The 21,264-nt window shown below is 32.7% G+C and overlaps 1 protein-coding gene and 1 long non-coding RNA gene across 4 annotated transcripts in view; both read right to left on the bottom strand.

Moving 5' to 3' along the window:
* Positions 1-21,264, bottom strand: part of LOC127729973 (uricase-like) — a 39,561-nt gene that overhangs the window by 8,271 nt on the left and 10,026 nt on the right. For all 3 annotated transcript variants that reach the window (XR_007994912.1, XR_007994911.1, XM_052237974.1), the window contains exons 3-6: positions 13,988-14,104; positions 12,895-12,973; positions 11,719-11,905; positions 9,792-9,915 (exon numbers count right to left, since the gene is read on the bottom strand). Coding sequence is in view for 1 of the 3 variants with exons in the window: in XM_052237974.1 (XP_052093934.1) it covers positions 9,792-9,915; positions 11,719-11,905; positions 12,895-12,973; positions 13,988-14,104 (507 nt within the window). In the remaining 2 variants the exon portion in view is untranslated. The remainder of the gene's footprint in view (positions 1-9,791; positions 9,916-11,718; positions 11,906-12,894; positions 12,974-13,987; positions 14,105-21,264) is intronic.
* LOC127729974 (uncharacterized) lies at positions 16,805-21,233 on the bottom strand. The gene is made up of 2 exons (XR_007994913.1): positions 20,455-21,233; positions 16,805-19,877 (listed from the first exon to the last, which is right to left on the bottom strand). It is a non-coding gene; the product is annotated as an uncharacterized LOC127729974 (long non-coding RNA).

Below are 21,264 nucleotides of genomic sequence, written 5' to 3' on the forward strand. Positions count from 1 at the left end.
ACAGAGAACCATGACCTTCAACAGGAATACTGCCAATCTTAGTTAATTAAGATCAGAGTCAAATGCATCTTGCCATGAACACGGTTCAGACTCAGAACCTTAGAGTTGAAAAGTTAGTAATCACTGTAGATGAACTATTTAGATTATTCAGCCACTAAGACCCAAACAAAGTTTGAGGAATGTTGGATGCATAAGTGAAACTACATTGCCTAAAAAGAGTGTTATAGACAAATGGAAAAAGACACACATGAACATAAATATGCCTCTCTGCAAATTTGTTTTCATATATATTGACAGCAATATTCAAAACATTTTTCTGGAACTTACCCGGTAAAAGGATTGATTTTGATTTTTGGTGTTTTAACGCCACTTTTAAGCACCGCTTTTGGGCTATTTTGTGGCGGCCAGTTTTTATTGGTGGAGGAAGTCGGAGTACCCGGAGAAAACCACCGACCTTCGATAGGAAAACTGACAATCCTAGTCAATTAAGATTGGAGTCGAGTGCACCCGCACGAGCGGGGTTCAAACTCACAACCTCAGTGTTGACTGGCTAGTGATTACAGTAGTAATTACTTAGACCACTCTGCCACCGAGGCCCCTCCCGGTAAACGGAAAAAAACTCTTACAGATTAATTTTCTAGTATTACTATATTTCATATGTGATTCTGGTTTTAGAAAATCTTTATCAACTAGGGAATATACTGTAGTAAGCACAGGTTTTTAACTTAGACTGATACTTCTTTTTTGTTTTTGATAGTCTAGATTAATGTTATAAATGGAAATTTTTAAGATTTTTATTTAGGCAGCACACAATGTAAATTTTCATGTAATTTTGAGGAAAAAAATATTCTCACTTTCAATGCAATACTTTGATTCAATAATTTTGACAAACTTAGCAATGGGAAAAGTGTATGCCCATTTTAAGATAAAATGCTCCACTGTGCACAGCTTAATACAATCGCAGAGGTCAAACCCTGAACAGTTGGGACAAGTATGGACACTGCATTCAAACTTTATACAGCTCTGAATTTGGATTGTAATTAAATATTTGACACAGCATAGGTTTCTGACACATAACGAATGTGGTCAAAGAACTGAAAAATTTGAAATTGGACTTTAATCTATTATGGTCCAATACCCAAAATCTAAATACATGGTTAGATTCAGCATATCCAAGTACACCAAGAATTTAATCTATTTACCGGTATTTATAAATGGGACGATATTAGTTAAGTTTCTAAAATGCTCTATAAAGGAATTTAGATGTAATTGGTAGGAAACCTTTTATTAAAAAATTAATAATTTTTTGGTATTTGTATATTGCTTCAAGTGGGGTACAGATGGATGTGTATGGTAGTTGAGGTATAATTTGTCATCAGGTAATGATTGAAGTTTATAAACATATTTGGGTGATGGGAAAGAGGAGGAAATTCATTGTTCTTGATATTGTTAAACTGTGAGCATTTAGAAATGTGTATTGATAATTTAGCAATTTTAGGATTGAATTATGTAGTGAAAATGAAATGTAGAATAAAATTATATCTAAGTTAAAAGGATAATAGAAGTCCCCAATTACAGTAGAAAAATTAAAAAAGAAAAAAAAAAAGAAAAAAAAAAAAAAATCAATCTACTAATGAACTCAAAATCGTTAACTTTTTTTTTCTAACTTTTTTTATTTTCCCGCATCTACGCAGAAATCTTTTCCGGTATCGTTTATCTCGGAATTTGAGAAAAATTTTATTGGGACGTGCCTTATAACAGTAAGCAAAATCCCTAACAGGACCAACATCGGAAACGTTTCCGTATTTCCATTTCTTTTTCAACAGATTCTTGGGTTAAAATATGCTTGAATTCAAAAAATAATTCATACAGACTTCGTCTCCTTTCACAGGTATCACCTGCCTCATATTAGAATTATGTTATAATGAACTGAAGATGTTTTAATTTTTTTTGACAAAATAGGATAATAATATGGGATAAATTTGTGGCATGAAATTGGGCATGAATTAGTAATTGTGGTTTATGGGATTGGAATTGTAAGTGGTTGGGATGTTATTTCAATTTACGGTTAGAATTGTTCTGAAAAGTGAAATCAAAAGGTGACATTAATGGTGAGTGTTTTAGAGTGGATTATCATTAAATTGTGGTTTGAGTTATTTCCCTTTGAACAGAAAATGTAAATATTCAGGAAATGGATTTATATGTGGGAAATATCTGAATTATCATTGAATTGGATTGATATATTTGAATGAGAATGCTGATAATTTAATAATTTTGGTTCTTAATCTTTTTACATATTTAAAGTGCAGTAGACAATTGGTTTGATGTTATGCAGGAGGTAATGTTTCATTAGGTCTTTCCACTTTTCTGTGGAAAGACCTATTGTATTTGTTCTGATTATTATTATTATTATTATTATTATTATTATTATTTTTTTTTTTTTCTTCCGCCAAATTTTGTTCTTGCGATAAATATTTGTTTCGCAATATGTTGCTTAGATATTTCTCATATTGTATCGTATAGTTTATGCGCTTTTAAATTTCACCCTGCTAAGCCGGACAATTATCTTTGTAAGAGTTATCTCCCTATTCACTGTTTATCAAGTGTGTGCATCTCCTTCGTAACAAAAAAAGATATCGACAAAATTCTTTTTCTAAATTGTTCGTTACATCCTCAGGATTTTTTGGCTAATTTGGATCAAAGCAATTCGATGAAATTTTATAGGAGTTATCTACCTTTATGAAATAAATTTGTCGTTATGTTTTTGTTACTCATAAACTGTAAGCCGTATAAACCTATAGTCTTTTTATTTGAGGTCCTTGGATCCTTACTTCGAAAATGAGGTCAAGGTCAAAGGTCAAGGTCATGTTCTGAATTTTGTCTTTTGCTTGTTTTTGCATTTTCTCCGATATTTTTAATGTTATATATTAAAGAACAAGTGCAAAATGTTTGTTATATTGTGATGAAGATATGATACATTTGGTCTGAGACAATCCAGTGACATCTTATTGGAGTTATTGCCCCTGAAATGTTTTATTTTAAGGTAAATTGATTATTACTTCATATTGGTACATGATAAAGCCATAAGATCTTTTGCAAAATGTTGGGTGACATATGACCTTGAAAAATGTCAACCGGAAGTGACCTTGAGTGAACCGGAAGTAGTCATTTTTGCACTTATTTCATGTAGAAGTACATAGAAACCACATATTTTTTGAATGGTCATACATTAATCTATCATTTGAGACCGGAAGTGATATTTTATAAACCGGAAGTACCATATTATCTTCCTTATTACAGGCATAAGTATATATAAACCATATATTTTTGGAATCAGTGTAAATAAAGCTATCATATGAGGCCGAAAGTGACATTTTCTAAACCGGAAGTAGCCAATTATCTCCCTTTTTACAGGCAAAAGTATACATAAACCATATATTTTTGGAATCAGTGTAAATAAATCTATCATATGAGACCGGAAGTGACATTTTCTAAACCGGAAGTAGCCAATTATCTCCCTTTTTACAGGCAAAAGTATATATAAACCATATATTTTTGGAATCAGTGTAAATAAAGCTATCATATGAGACCGGAAGTGACATTTTCTAAACCGGAAGTTGACAATTATCTCCCTTATTTCAGGTAAAAGTCTATAGAAACCATATTTTTATTGAATTAATATGAAGAAACCTATGATTGGACGCCAATAGTAGCTTTGAGTAAACCAGAATTAGCTTCTCACCAATTATTTAGAAAATTGATGTGGAAAGACCTTCAATTGTTCTTTGAACAATTGGTTTTTAATTATTATTATTATTATTATTAGGTCTTTCCACTTTTCTGTGGAAAGACCTATTGGTTTTCTTCTGATTACTTTTTTTTTTTTTTTCTTCCGCCTAATTTTGTTCTTGCGATAAATATTTGGTTTCGCAATATGTCGCTTAGATATTTGGTATATGATATCGAATAGTTTATGCGCCTTTGAAATTTACCCTGCGTAACCAAATAATTATCTTTGTAGGAGTTATCTCCCCGAACACTGTTTTCCTCGTGCAAGCATCTCCTCCGTAACCGTAAAAGAAAGCGGCAAATTTATTTTACCAAATTGCTCGTTATATCCTCAGGATGTTTTGTCCAATTTTGACAGAAGCGATACGTAAACTCCATATGAGAGTTATTTCCCCTTCTGTATTTGACATAAGGGATATATCAATGTATAGCATGAATGGTAAGTGATAGAGACCTAAGGTATATTGATTTGAGTTCCTTGGTTCATTTAAATGAAATTGAGGCCAAGGTCAAAGGTCAAGGTCATATTCTAAATTTTGACTTTTCCTTGTTATTTCATCTCCTCTGTCACTTTTAAAATTACAAATTAAAGAACTAGTGCAAAATGTTTGCTTAATTGTGATTAAGATATGATACATTTGGTCTGAAACAATCCAATGATATCTAATAGGAGTTATTGTCCCTGAAATGATTAAATTTAAGGTTAATTGATTATTACTCCAACTTGGTACATGATAAAGCCATAGGGTCTTTTGCAAACTGTTGGTTGACATATGACCTTGAAAAAATAAAACCGGAAGTGACCTTGAGTGAACCGGAAGTAGTATTTGCACTTATTTCATGGAAAAGTACCTAGAAACCATATATTTTTTGAATGATCATAGGTTTACCTAACATTTGAGACCGGAAATGACATTTTATAAACCGGAAGTAGCATATTATCTCCCTTATTACAGGCATAAGTATATACAAACTATATATTTTTGGAATCAGTGTAAATAAAGCTTACATATGAGACCGAAAGTGACATTTTCTAAACCGGAAGTAGTCAATTATCTCCCTTTTTACAGGCAAAAGTATATATAAACCATATATTTTTGGAATCAGTGTAAATAAATCTATCATATGAGACCGGAAGTGACATTTTCTAAACGGGAAGTAGCCAATTATCTCCCTTTTTACAGGCAAAAGTATATATAAACCATATATTTTTGGAATCAGTGTAAATAAAGCTATCATATGAGACCGGAAGTGACATTTTCTAAACCGGAAGTTGACAATTATCTCCCTTATTTCAGGCAAAAGTCTATAGAAACCGCATGTTTATTGAATCAGTATGAAGAAACCTATGATTGGACGCCAATAGTAGCTTTGAGTAAACCAGAATTAGCTTCTCATCAATTATTTAGAAAGTTGACCTTCAATTGTTCTTTGAACAATTGGTTTTTAATTATTATTTTTTTTTTCTTCTTCCGCCACTTTTTTCTGACGGTGCTTTTTAGTTTCGCAAGATGTCGCTTAGATTTTTTGTGTATGATATCGAACAGTTTTTACGATTTTGAAACCGACCCTGTTAATCCGAACACTTTTTATTGTAAGAGTTATCTCCCCAAACACTGTTTTTCTTGTGTACAAATCTCCTTCGCAACCGATATAGATTACGACAAAATTATTTCACCATTTTGCTCGTTATATCTTCAGGATCTTAAAAATAATTTTGACCGAAGCGGTCCAGAGACTACATATGGGAGTTATTTCCCCTTTTGTATTTTTAATAAGAAAAATGTAGTTGTAGCTTGTAAACCATAAGTGATAAAGACCTAGGGTCTTTTGATTTGAGATCCTTGGTCCAAAAAAAAGAAAATAGGGTCAAGGTCAAAGGTCAAGGTCATTTCTAAATTTGGTTTTTGGCTTATTTTCACCACTTTTTAAACACGATATAAGATATCGACAACATATTTTTACTTAATTGTTAGTTGCAACATGTCGTAACACAAACATATTGGTTTAAAGGGTGCGCTTACATCAAATTAGGGTTTCTCCCCTCTTTATTTAAAAAATATGCATATGGTGATATAACTCATGTACCAAATATAATTAAGATCTAGGGTCTTTTGATTTGAGGTCCTTGGTTGATGTCCTTGAAATTGAGCCCAAGGTCATAGGTTAAATTGACGTTCTAGATTTTGACCTTTGCTTTTACCTCATATGTATACATGATAAAGCCATGGGACTTTTTGCATTTAGTTGCAAGCCATATGACCTTGAAAAGGGAACCGGAAGTGACCCTGTGTAAACCGGAATTAGCTATTTTTTTATACTTTTTGAATGTAAAAGTATATAGAACCATATTTTTGGAATCAGTGTCAATTAAACAGTAAAATAATACTGGAAGTAACCTTTTTCAAACCGGTAGTAACAAATTATTTCCCTTATTTAAAAAATATTGTATAGAAAACATATATTTTTTGAATCAGCGTACTATAAGCTATCATTTGACGCTGTTAATGACATTTTAAACCGAATGTTTACTATTTTCATATCAAAATACTTGTTTGTTTTGTGGAAAGACCTTCAATTGTTCTCTGAACAATTGGTTTTTAATTTTTTTTTTTTCTTCCGCCAAATTTTGTTCTTGCGATAAATATTTGTTTCGCAATATGTCGCTTAGATATTTCTCATATTGTATCGTATAGTTTATGCGCTTTTAAATTTTACCCTGCTAAGCCGAACAATTATCTTTGTAAGAGTTATCTCCCTATTCACTGTTTATCAAGTGTGTGCATCTCCTTCGTAACAAAAAAAGATATCGACAAAATTCTTTTTCTAAATTGTTCGTTACATCCTCAGGAATTTTTGGCTAATTTGGATCGAAGCAATTCGATGAAATTTTATAGGAGTTATCTACCTTTATCAAATAAATTTGTCGTTATGTTTTTGTTACTCATAAACTGTAAGCCGTATAAACCTATAGTCTTTTTATTTAAGGTCCTTGGATCCTAACTTCGAAAATGAGGTCAAGGTCAAAGGTCAAGGTCATGTTCTGAATTTTGTCTTTTGCTTGTTTTTGCATTTTCTCCGATATTTTTAATGTTATATATTAAAGAACAAGTGCAAAATGTTTGTTATATTGTGATGAAGATATAATACATTTGGTCTGAGACAATCCAGCGACATCTTATTGGAGTTATTGCCCCTGAAATGTTTTATTTTAAGGTAAATTGATTATTACTTCATATTGGTACATGATAAAGCCATAAGATCTTTTGCAAAATGTTGGGTGACATATGACCTTGAAAAATGTCAACCGGAAGTGACCTTGAGTGAACCGGAAGTAGTCATTTTTGCACTTATTTCATGTAGAAGTACATAGAAACCATATATTTTTTGAATGGTCATACATTAATCTATCATTTGAGACCGGAAGTGATATTTTATAAACCGGAAGTAGCATATTATCTCCCTTATTACAGGCATAAGTATATATAAACCATATATTTTTGGAATCAGTGTAAATAAAACTATCAAATGAGACCGAAAGAGACATTTTCTAAACCGGAAGTAGCCAATTATCTCACTTTTTACAGGCAAAGTATATATAAACCATATATTTTTGGAATCAGTGTAAATAAATATATCATATGAGACCGGAAGTGACATTTTCTTAACCGGAAGTAGCCATTTATCTTCCTTTTTACAGGCAAAAGTATATATAAACCATATATTTTTGGAATCAGTGTAATTAAAGCTATCATATGAGACCGGAAGTGTTATTTTCTAAACCGGAAGTTGACAATTATCTCCCTTATTTCAGGCAAAAGTCTATAGAAACCATATGTTTATTGAATCAGTATGAAGAAACTTTTCCTTGTTATTTCATCTCCTCTGTCACTTTAAAAATTACAAATTAAAGAACTAGTGCAAAATGTTTGCTTAATTGTGATTAAGATATGATACATTTGGTCTGAAACAATCCAATGATATCTTATAGGAGTTATTGTCCCTGAAATAATTAAATTTAAGGTTAATTGATTATTACTCCAACTTGGTACATGATAAAGCCATAGGGTCTTTTGCAAACTGTTGGTTGACATATGACCTTGAAAAAATGAAACCGGAAGTGACTTTGAGTGAACCGGAAGTAGTATTTTTTGCACTTATTTCATGGAAAAGTACCTAGAAACCATATATTTTTTGAATGATCATAAGTTAACCTATCATTTGAGACCGGAAATGACTTTTTATAAACCGGAAGTAGCATATTATCTCCCTTATTACAGGCAAAAGTATATATAAACCATTTATTTTTGGAATCAGTGTAAATAAATCTATCATATGAGACAGGAAGTGACATTTTCTAAACCGGAAGTAGCCAATTATCTCCCTTTTTACCGGCAAAAGTATATATAAACCATATATTTTTGGAATCAGTGTAAATAAAGCTTTCATATGAGACCGAAAGTGACATTTTCTAAACCGGAAGTAGTCAATTATCTCCCTTTTTACAGGCAAAAGTATATATAAACCATGTATTTTTGGAATCAGTGTAAATAAATCTATCATATGAGACCGGAAGTTACATTTTCTAAACCGGAAGTAGCCAATTATCTCCCTTTTTACAGGCAAAAGTATATATAAACCATATATTTTTGGAATCAGTGTAAATAAAGCTATCATATGAGACCGGAAGTGACATTTTCTTAACCGGTAGTTGACAATTATCTCCCTTATTTCGGGCAAAAGTCTATAGAAACCATATGTTTATTGAATCAGTATGAAGAAACCTATGATTGGACGCCAATAGTAGCTTTGAGTAAACCAGAATTAGCTTTTCATCAATTATTTAGAAAATTGATGTGGAAAGACCTTGAATTGTTCTTTGAACAATTGGTTTTTAATTGTTTATTGGTTTTATGTATGGCTTTCATTGTTACATGTATTGTGTTATTATGAAAAATTATTTAAAAATTGTATGGACCAAAATTCTAAATACACAGTAAGATTAAGCATATCAAAGAACCCCAATATTTCAAGATTATTTAAACCCCATTGAAATTGGTTAGAAATAAACAATTCAAATAAAGTTAAAAAATTGCTTGTTTTTTACCCCTTTTTGGCCCTTAATTCCGAAATGGTTAGGACTATAATCCCATATTCAGTCCAACCCATTCCTTTTGTGGTAAAGAACCTTGTGGTACAATTTCATAGAAATCCATACACTTTACTCGCTTTTGTCTGGAAAACAAATGTCTTCGGATGACAATGACGGCATGGCCATACCATTATATGGCCGCAAACTTTTGTGGTCGTATAAAAAGTGTATGATGCATGTTGAAATGTTGAAATGTAATCTGACATTAACATTTGTTTGTCAATCAAATATCTTGCAATCACAATGTGTCCACAAGGGAAAGTAAAGTTAAATAGATGTATATTAAAAGTCAGCGTGGACTTATTTATTAGCTTAATGTAGTACTTATCTACTGTTAAAGCACTTCGAAAGAAGATTTCAGCCAATGAAATAAATGTACTCATTGAAAACGGATTAAAAATTCAAAATCTATGTGTTAACTTTTGATTAAATTTGATGTAAGATTTCAACAAGTATATTTATTTCATTGGCTGACATCTTCTTTCGTTATTTTTTCTTGGATATTAATTTTCATGGATTCAGGAAAAATTGTATATTCTAGACTAGATTTTGTGTTTTTTTCCCCAAAATTCTGCATAAAAGCTGAAAGAAAATTTGTATTTTGTTGCACATTTGAATTTGTGATTGAAATTTTACACCTGCAATCCATGAAAATTTGTACCTCACAAATAATAATGAATTCCCAGTATTCCCTACAGACCTACATGAATGTGTTCTTAAAAAGAAAAGATATTAAACTTCACAAAAATACCCAAGTATTCTATATATTAAAATGTCTAAAATTCAGGTATAAAAGGGAATCTTTTTTAACATCACTTTCACACTGCAAGATTTAAGAATGTTAACTTACTTGAGGTATCTTTGATAAAACATTTCTGACTGTTAAATGAAGTGTATTCTGTACTGAAGGGGAGAAGACTCCAGTTGTTGCTGGTCCTGCAAATGTATCTAGAACAATACCTTTAATACCTTCCCTGAAAAAACGCAATGACTAATTTTGGACTATAATTTTTATTGGCAAAAATAAATCAAGAGTTTGGTAGCTCTAAGGGAAAGATGGTTCATTGTTAATTTTTGATATTAGTATTCTTCCTTTTCCAAAACAATTGAACTGAAACAGAGTAGAAATAAAAGATATTTTGACCTTACCAGGTATATTTCTGGTAAAGATCTTATGTTATTGTAACAACAACATTTATAACATCAAATCATCCGAGCAGATTTGGAATAAATTGCTGGATTGTCACAATTCAACTTGTAATCCCATACAGTGCTGTGTTGTCATTACTTATAATGCTGCTTAAATTCAATGCTTTTTATACCATCACCAGGATTTTTACGTCAATGCTGTCAGACATGTAATTCTTCTAGTGGGAGAAGAAAATCCTTTTCTGATTTGAAGACCCTCTTCCATAACTTTCAGACAAAATTAATAATCGTCCTGCTTCTAACTTTATTACAATTCAAATTACCCTAAAAAATTTGTTGATCCACATTTTTTGTTTTGACTTTGCTGTCATCATTTCTGTTTATCTATTCTGTGTCACAGATGAATAGGTGATGGTAATGAAGGGCTAAGTACCAGTTAATTACTGAAGGTGTTTATGTTTGTACATCAATTAACAGTTATTGACAATTAACTTGTGATCAACAAGGTAGTTTATGACACATATTAAAATCAGAAAAAGTGAAAAACAACAATTGAAGTAGTTAACAACAACTCATTGATCTTTGATGCTGTTGAAAATTTTGATGATGATATGATGATGATGATAATGATGATGATGATGATAATGATGATGATGACGAAGATGATGATGAATGGCTGCTCAACATCCAGCAGCAAATAAATATGCATATTCAGGACGACAACATGTTAATGTAATATGAATAGTAGCCCTGCTTTGTAACAGACTGACACACTGAGCCGGATTTTTTACATGCTAGTTCACAAGGTAACAGTCCGCAGGAAGACATGTCACCTTACCTGGACACCTTATTCTGACTCCGAGCCGACCAGTCTTTGCTCTAACTCCTTAATGCTGCCTGCTTAGTGCAGAAGCAACAAATACCAATTTTAAAGTCTTTGGTTTGACCCCACCAGGGTTTGAAACCCACCCGCACTTGAGGCGACATGCTACCACGAAACCTCTGAGGCAGTGATTTGAAAATTTTGAAATGAACATCATATAAGTATGAAACAGTGATACATCAGGGCCATTTTCAGATATGGTCCAGCAACTCATTTCACAAAATATCTGATGACAGAAAATACTCATAAGTCATGAACATTTCAGTATAACTTATGTGATCAATTTTTATCATAAGATTTTTTGTGAAAAGAGCCCTAGCTGCGTAATGTGGCACATGTCCTTTTTATTGGGCAAACCTTGCCTATTAACAGGATACAATTTACAAATACTAACTGTTAATTTACTTCTAGTTTGTCAGCAAATTTAAAGAGCAAACAAATTAATTTGAAAATTTAAATTGATTCATTTGACAGCTCTGTTGTCATACTGTCTTCTAACTTCTGTTACCTCACCCTAAGATAATGAATCTGTACTTTGCAAAAATGTTTGTGAGTAAACACTTAGTTACTTCCCTTGTCTTACTATTTTTTAAACAGCACTCCTTGAAATATGACTAAAAGCAAATCAAATGCACAGTTATTCAAGAATGTCAGAACTTAAAATAGTTTTTTGAATTCTATACATAAAGAAATTATACAACCATACAATTTTTTACTACAGAACTATAATGTCACAACAACTTACCACACCTTAGTGAAGTCTACACCGTTTACTGAATTATACCACCACCAAGAATCTACAACAGTGCAAAATAATCTATCATCTGCATCAGGCAATGTCCTAAATTCATCATTAACAAACTTTCTAAATGCAGACTGTGTTGTTTTCATGATCCTCATCTCTTTAAGTCCTGATCTCAACATTGGTATTCCTTTAAAATATAATAAGATTTACTGGTTAATTACTGTGGACTGATTTTTTTCCCATGGGTATCAGTTTCAGTGGATTGAGAAATCAAGATTGCATTTCATTACAAAAACACAAATCTTTTATGGGCTAAAGTAAATAAAATGCTCACTGTCATTATCAAGAAATGCCTAGCAACACTTCATATAAAAAGAAGGAGATGCTGTATGATTGCTCAAGAGACAATTATCCACAGGAGACAGAAGGACGAGAATATAAACAACTATAGGTCACCATACAACCATTAACAATGAGCAAAACCTAAGCAATAAAGTAAGCAATACACCTTATCGCTATTTGTCTGCCATTACTGGACATCACAAAGGTTCCCGTAAAATTTTGACGTCATAATAGAAAATATCTGACGCCACAATGGAAAAGTGATTGTTGTACGACGTCAATAGTTCATTAGGAGCAGATTCTTGGGTCAAGCTGCGCAGATTTCCAAATAGCGATAAGGTCTATAATAGGCCCGAGATTGACAAAATGTGAAACAATTCAAATGAGAATATAGACGACCTGATTTATGCTAAATACTATAAATAAATACAATATGGTGACAGCAATCAATGACAAGCACTGAATAACAGGCACCTGAAATTCCAGGAAACATCTACCGGTATATATCAATTTTTTTCAAAAGGACTATTAGTACATATTTGTATAAATGGACAATGAATTTATGTGTGTCCTTCATCCCATTTTCAAGGCACACAAGGTACAGGAAATTTGTAAGCAATCTGGTAAATGGAAAAAAATTCAATTTGTATCTTCCAAATTTCATTAAAGACTCATTTTTCAATCTTTTTGAACAAAATGACCCTTTAACCATAATAAGAGAATTTTTTTGTTTAATTAACATTTTAATTGGATATGCAAGTGTTAGCAACACAAAGGTATCATTAATGAGTAATGAAAACATTTCTAAAAATTTATGAAGAGTTTTATTTATACCTCCCCTTTCCTGGGTTACTTCACACCTTCTAATGGCCTCCTTACTGAAGAAAAAGGCATGTGCATGTTCCTGTCCATCCTGTCAAAATAAATTAAATGTCACAAAATTATTGTTGTAGTTTTTAATGAAAATGTTAACAAATTGCAAAAATGTTTCCATATCCTTTTTACTGTTCATTTCTAATATTTATAATATTTAATGGCTCAACTATTTGAGTGTGTAGTTTGCATATGGAACCTTATTCTTTATTATTTCTTTTTAATTTATTCACAACCTGTTTAAACTGTTCTTATAACCAACCTTTTGATACCTTGTTCAATTATCTGATCATGTGCACAATCAGCTAATAATGATGACAATTGCAGCAAAGATGTATTGGTTTTACAGCCCACCTGAAAAGCAAGGAAACTTGCACCAAGTGTTGTTTATAATGGTTTGTATTTGATTGTATGTCTGTTTATTGGGGGAATCTGTCCTTAATGGATGATGTGGTCTGTTAAACTGTGAAGTATTTTTGGTGCTACCCGTTCTCTCTTTTTATGTATAAATAACTTCAGTGTTCTTTGTACACACCCAAATAGATGAACTGTAAAACCAAAAGTTGCTCAGACTTAAGAGGGGTGGTAGACGGAGTTGTCGTCCCACATTCCCACAAAAATAAATGCTGAATCCTGAATTCCTGAAAAAATAAAGCTTTTTTTCCCAGATCTCAAAAAATCAATCATTTATTCCTGATTCCCAATAAGTGTAAATCAATCAAAAAAAAAGACCCAATCCAATGTCCTGAAAAAGGTCCTTCCATCCCTCTTATGAATATCATTTCATTTGCACACAGCTTTTTATTACATTTCCATGCATTCATTTACAGGTAAACACAGGTATATTCAGGATTCTGCATTTATTTTTCCTGGAATTCAGGATCACACACTCTCATACCCCTTCTTATAGGCAAATGAAATGGCAATGCACTGGTTTTAAGTGTGTCTCACAATCAGATTAATAAATTAAAACCATTGGTTTGCACCAATTTGATAATCAATCACCCCTAAAAAATAATTTCATGTGCCATGTTATATATATATATCAATTTACCACAGATATTCTTTTCCAAGGGGCTTCTTCAATATATATTTGAGTATTGGTAACATGACCATATTTCCTCAAAAAGTGGTCAGATATAATCAAAGCAAACTTCTCAATGCTCTCTATCTGAAAGAAAAAAAAAACATAAGACAAATGTAAGAAGATTTTTCGCTGATTTTATGTGCTTTCTATAGAAATGTTACCCATTTTGAAAGAAATCAATCAGTAGTATTTCAGAGAAAGGAAACGAAAAGTTCAGGAATTTTTCCATTTGTAAAGGGGCATAACTCTAGAACAGTTGAAGTGACGCCACCAAATTTGAAACTTGATCTATAGTGTGGTAATAAGCATTGTGTATAAGTTTCATAACATTTGGTTGAGGCAAACTAAAGTTAGAGAACGGAAACCAACTTTGGGACGTACATACGGACGTACAGATGGACAAGGGGTAAAACTTAATGCCCCCTCCGCTACGGCGGGGACATAAAAATTCAGAACTTCTTTAGATTCTGCACAATTTATAGCTTAGCGTATATGGCATACAAACACTTGTTTTTTGCTAGAAATTTTAAGTTGCCCATATGCCTTTTCTATGTTTATTGGTTGCTGTCTAAATGACAATTGTAAATATATCCTATATTTTCTTTTATCATGTTTATCCCTTTTTAAACTGTCATGGTGTGGAGATGTTGGTGAGGTGATTTTTGTTTAAGCTTACTTGCTTTGAACAGGTAGTTGTCAGCCAAATTCCCATCTGGGTCAAACCAAACACTTTAAAAATATTGGTATTCTCTGCTTCTCTACTAAACATTATCACAATTAGAGTACTTTTAAAAGAGCAAAGACCCAGCTCAAAGTAAGAATAATGTCTCATGGCAAGTTTGAATCTTCTATTGGACTGTCACCTTATGCTATAGTACATTATAAATCTTACTCACAGTGTTGACCTTGTACAACATAGAGAATGTTATCATTTATAACAACAACATAATTGCCTGATTATGCATGTTTTATTTGCCACTGTAAGTTAAACTAGCACCCATAAATCAATCAATTAATGTATATTCCTAAATTTCTATGTGCTTTTATTAATGTGATTGTTGAACAATGGAAAAATGACAGATGAATAATTAAGATTTCAGAAAATACCACAAACACATGTACAATTAATGCCATACAAATTTTAAATGTGACTTTTCATTTTTGTAAGACCTATCCTGTAACAGTCTTTGCATAAATAATCAAAGCACGAAAGCGCTGTAAAGGCAGTCAATTACAGGTTGTGTGTATTTTAAGTCCAGTTATATCATTATCTTGCATAGTACAGTGTACTTATCAGAGGTGGCTTTCAGTATTTAAGATTTAGAGTTCTCTAATGATATTGAATAAGTTTTATGAATGTCATATTCTGAGCACTATATGAAGGCGATTGTTCTCACTTGTTTATGAACTAGTGCATTATGTCCAGTTTGTACCTTTTTTATCTATGTTTATAGTCAAATTAGTTATCAAAGGTACCAGGATTATAATTTAATACGCCAGACGTGTGTTTCGTCTACATAAGACTCATCAGCGACGTTCAGATCAAAATAGTAACAAAGCCAAACAAGTACAAAGTTGAAGAGCATTGAGGACCCAAAATTCCCAAAAGTTGTGCCAAATACGGCTAAGGAAATCTATTCCTTGGATAAGAAAATCCTTAGTTTTTTCATTGGCAATCATAACACATCTCCTTATTTATATAATGATCTATATTCAACGACCTCAGGTACAAAAAAAATGTATGTAACTAAACTATGATGGGAAACCTTTGACTTCTTTCTTTATATAAACTTTTGATTTGGTACCATAGAACTATGTAGAGTAAATGTACATTGCAACATGTCAACTCTTTCAACTCCAAGCAAAATTATATTTCCAAGCATAAAGTAATTTATGAATGAAATAAAATGCTCCGCTGGGGCGCAGCTTGATACGACCGCAGAGGTCAAACCCTGAACAGTTGGGGCAAGTATGAACACAACATTCAAGCTTGATTCAGCACTGAATTTGGATTGTAATTAAATATTTGACACAGCATAGGTTTCTGACACAGAATGAAAGTGGTCTAAGATACTTAAAAAAATTTAATTTACCTATTCAAACCATATCATTATTATTTGCTTTTATATATAAATCAGAAATAACCAATTTAAAATGGAAAATTTTAAAGAAAAAAAGTTTGAACCCCCTTATGATTCATCACCCCAAAACTCAATCCCAGCCTTCCCTTTGTGGTATGGTACCTTGCAGTACAATTTCAGAGAGATCCATACACTTGAACACATGTTTTTGTCTGGAAACTAGAAAAATGCTTGTTTTTTGGCCCCTTTTTGGTCCCAAATTCCTAAACATTTAGGGCAATTACCCCCAAACTCAAAGCCAGCTTTCCCTTTGTGATATGGAACCTTGTAGTACAATTTCATAAAGATCCATACACTTACATACAAGTTATTGCCATGAAACTAGAAAAATGCTTGTTTTTTGCCCCTTTTTGGCCCCTAATTCCTAAAATTTGGAGGTAATTACCCCCAAAATCAATCCCAGCATTCCCTTTGTGATATGGAACCATGTGATACAATGTTAGAGAGATCCATAGACTTACACACAAGTTATTGTCATGAAACTAGAAAAATGCTTCTTTTTGGCCCCTAATTCCTAAAATTTGGAGGCAATTACCCCCAAAATCAATCCCAGCATTCCCTTTGTGGTATGGTACCTTGCAGTACAATTTCAGAGAGATCCATACACTTGAACACAAGTTATTGTCTGGAAACTAGAAAAATGCTTATTTTTTAGCCCCTTATTCCTAAACTTTTTGGGCAATTACCCCCAAACTCAATTCCAGCTTTCCCTTTGTGATATGGAACCTTGTAGTACAATTTCATAAAGATCCATACACTTACACACAAGTTATTGCCATGAAACTAGAAAAATGCTTGTTTTTTGCCCCTTTTTGGCCCCTAATTCCTAAAATTTGGAGGCAATTACCCCCAAATTCAATCCCAGCATTCCCTTTGTGATATGGAACCTTGTGATACAATGTCAGAGAGATCCATAGACTTGCACACAAGTTATTGTCATGAAACTAGAAAAATGCTTGTTTTTTTCCCCTTTTTGGCCCCTAATTCCTAAAATTTGGAGGCAATTACCCCCAAAAATCAATCCCACCATTCCCTTTGTGATATGGAACCTTGTGGTACAATGTCAGAGAGATCCATACACTTACACACAAGTTATGTCTGGAAGTTACAAAAATGCTTATTTTTGGCCCCTAATTCCTTAACTGTTGGTACCATAACCCCCAAAATCAATCCCCACTTTCCTTTTGTGGTATTGAACCTTATTTGAAATTTCATTGAGATCCATTCACTTAAACTAAAGTTAGAGTGCGAAAACTAATGTGTCTTCGGACGACGACCATGCCAACGTCATACCAATATACGAGTATATAATACGACCACAAAATTTTTTTTGCGGTCGTATAAAAAGGAGTTCTTAATTAAGAAATAAACTGATTCGCTGAGCGCAGCTGGATACACCCGCAGAGGTACTACCCTGAACAGCTGGGGCAAAAATGGACACAATATTCAAGCTTGATACAGGTCTGAATTTGGATTGTAATTAAATATTTGACATATTATAGTTTCTGAATAAATGTAGTCAATGAACTTGAAATCGGTTATATGAATTGAATTTATATTCAATTAAAGATTTCTTGCTGTTGTGCAATACACTGTGCTGTTGTGCAATACTTAATAAATCTGTTGCCAGACTATAAACAAATAAAGTTCAATTTCTTCTCAATGTCATATTTGAAATTTATGAAAATCAATAGGGAGATTACATCAATAGCTATAAATAATTCACCAAAGTTTCATGTGAACTGCTTAAAGCAATTTTGAGTTGTTGTCCAAAAACTGGAAAATCCCCCCTTTTTTAATGAATAAAACCCCATAACTCAGAAATGTAAAATCTAAAATTTATAAAATTCTAAAGGGAGCTTACGGATTGATAATTTAGTCTTAGATGCAAGATTTTTTTATCAGTTGTTAGTGGCTTTGAACTAGCTGTCAGTAACTGCGAGTACTCTCAGATTTGTACTTAGTGTCTTTTTGTTGTTTGGATGTACAACTACCCAACCACGTCCACTTGTATTTATCCATCTGATGAGTTTAGCCTCTTTCAACTGATTTTTATAGTTCTTTCTTATATTGTACTGTTACACCACTGTACCAGGTTAGGGGGAGGGTTGGGATCCCGCTAACATGTTTAAGCCCGCCACATTCTGTATGTACATGTATGTGCCTGTCCCAAGTCAGGAGCCTATAAAAGTGTAATTCAGTGGTTGTTGTTTGTTTATGTGTTGCATATTTGTTATATTTGTTCATTTTTTTACATAAAATAGGCCGTTAGATTTCTTGTTTGAATTGTTTTACATTGTCATTTCTGGGCCTTTTATAGCTGACTGTGCAGTATGGGCTTTGCTCATTGTTGAAGGCCGTACCGTGACCTATAGCTGTTAATTTCTGTGTCATTTGGTCTCTTGTGCATGTGTGGAGAGTTGTCTCATTGGCAATCATACCATATCTTCTTTTTTATATTTACATCAACAGATATAAAAAATTCACCAAAGTCAAGGTGAGACAACAAAACTTAGTTGTAAGATCTCTGAAATTTTTTACAGGGTACGAGTTTTTCTCATTGTTGGAGATTGTACGGTGACAGTAACACCTGTAACTGCTTAAACCCATTTCTTATGCACTTTAGTTTGATAAACTCACTGAATATCATACCACATCTCCTTATTTTTATATGCATTACAATTTACATGTGCATGTAATTGTAAATATATATATATATCAGAACAAAATTCATTGCGTCACTTTTATTTATGCATCCTTTGGCACAATACAAGTTCTAAAATTACACAACATAAAACAACTAAATGTTATTTCAGATGAAAGTTTTGTTTCAGTTCCATTCATAGGATTTATTAGAATTTTGTATGTTTTGCCAAGTCCAATTATTCGCTCTATGTGACATAGAGACATAGTTGACTAAACCACCAGGTGTCGAACATTCAAGAATTTTCAGTGTTTCTGTTTTTATTTGATGAAAAGGTTGCCTGAGCTCTAGGAGCTTTAGGTTTTATCACAGGATATTCTGTGCTGTCAATAATAATCCAAGTCGTAGGAAACTTTAATTTGAAGTTGGATGGTGAAAAATACCTGACTAAACCACTAGATGGCCAAGTGTTAGCCTCACACCACTGTTTAGACATAAAAACAATCCATGTATACACAATATTCTGAACACTAGATTCAATCTAGAATCTAGACAGTTCAAAGTTGGTTGTATGATGCCTCAATTTCATCAAAGTCATAAAAAAACTGATTTTCAACTGACACCCTATCAATTTGAAAATATGTGTATCTCAAACAATAAGCTGCTGGACCAAGAGTGGTCAAAACAAATAAAAATTTAGTATACAACTCTAAACCGGTATAAAAATGCATGGCTGTGTCAAGTGTCTTCATTTCAAAATTCTCTGCGGAAAACATAGGCATTGATGGTGTTTGCGTAATTCCATCTGTGAAGCTCAACATTAGCTCGGCAGTTGGTGGTGGACAGTCATAAATCCTTTCTGCAGTATGAATGACTTCTTCAGGAAAACCAACTTTACAATCAAAACTTTCCTCTAGATTTTTACTACAATATTCATCAAGTTTAGTTCTTTTGTTTTCACAGGAAACTGCCCTGATTTTTCTTTTTGCGGACGATTCAGTCTCTTGCTTGGTCCAGGAAAATAGGCTGGGAATTGCAGTAGACTTAAGTCTCTGTATGGTGGGTTTGCGCCCTGAAAAAGGTTATAAAACATTAGTTTTTTTTATAATTAAATGAACTTCCATTAGCAATGTATACTTTGTACTACCTGGCGAAATATTAACTGGATTTATTCATTACAATCTGGATAAAACTATGTTTGCCTGATTCAATGTATGTTACATGTATGTAAATCCAAAGGACAAACAATGAGAGACTTATGCAACAAACGTACATTGTTTGTACCTAAATAACTATAATATAGATGAGAGCATGTCATTGTTTTGTTCCTGTTAACATTGTCATTGATATTTTTCAAGAAAGTCTATGAGGCATAGCTTATGCATTCCTGTCATTACTACATTAGCATAATTACTGCTAAAATAATTCTCAGTATGATATACCTCTTGTAAGAAATCATTATAATTGTAGCAATCACCAAAAAATCTCAAACAGATCACATTGAATCGTAATCCAAAAAATTATGACGTCTTGAATTACCCACCCCCTTTTATTCTAAAACGATAATTGCGGTTGTAAACAGACTTTGGTTTATTCGCATGGAGATTACATATATAACTATATATTTCACAAAGAAAATAGAGTTTTACCATGAATAGTTTCCTGCACGTAGTCTTTTTCAGTAAAATGTGCCTTGCAAACAACAGCTGATTGAGATGGACTCCACGATATCATCGTGTTCTCGTCCAATCTGCGTATGGGCCATGGCGTTGATCCAACTTTTCCTTCTTTTTAAGTCATTTGGAAATGCATGTCCTCCTCTTAAATGACATCCAGGTACACAACAACAAGTACTTGGCATCGTTAATTAAGAATATAACTGAAATAGTTGCACAGTGCAGAAACCGGAAGAAGAGGAACAGGATCCGCTACCACGGCGCCACCTATTCAGGAACGATAATTTGCTACTTTATATAACTGCGAAAATAACGTTAGACGGGTTCACGTGCATAAACAGAAATGCGCTTTAAATTGTATAATATAATTCATGTTCAGTCGACCTTTAATTATTATATCAACGACTGAAATGATTTATAAACATCTAGATTGCAGATAACACTCGAAATTAACCCGAGCTCTTTCCACACGGAATTCAAATAATTCTAGTTTGTCAATCGGTTGACTGCTTATAATGCAAAATACTAATATATCTAAAGTTTTTAAAACTAACAAAACACAATGATCGTTTCTCTATTTCCCAATGTAAATGAAATGAAACAAAAAACATTTTATATCGCAATAAGAAGAGGAGAGAATTCAACATTTCCGGATCTACTTGGAGTCTAATGACCCCCCACGTAGATAAGTTGGATATCGCGGAAGGAAGGATTAACCCGGCAACTAGAAAGGCATTAAAGCACTGCCTTTAAAAACAGTCCAAAAATTTCTAATATTACAGT

This window comes from Mytilus californianus, unplaced genomic scaffold (assembly GCF_021869535.1).
Source record: "Mytilus californianus isolate M0D057914Y unplaced genomic scaffold, xbMytCali1.0.p SCAF_2, whole genome shotgun sequence".
Taxonomy (NCBI): domain Eukaryota; kingdom Metazoa; phylum Mollusca; class Bivalvia; order Mytilida; family Mytilidae; genus Mytilus; species Mytilus californianus.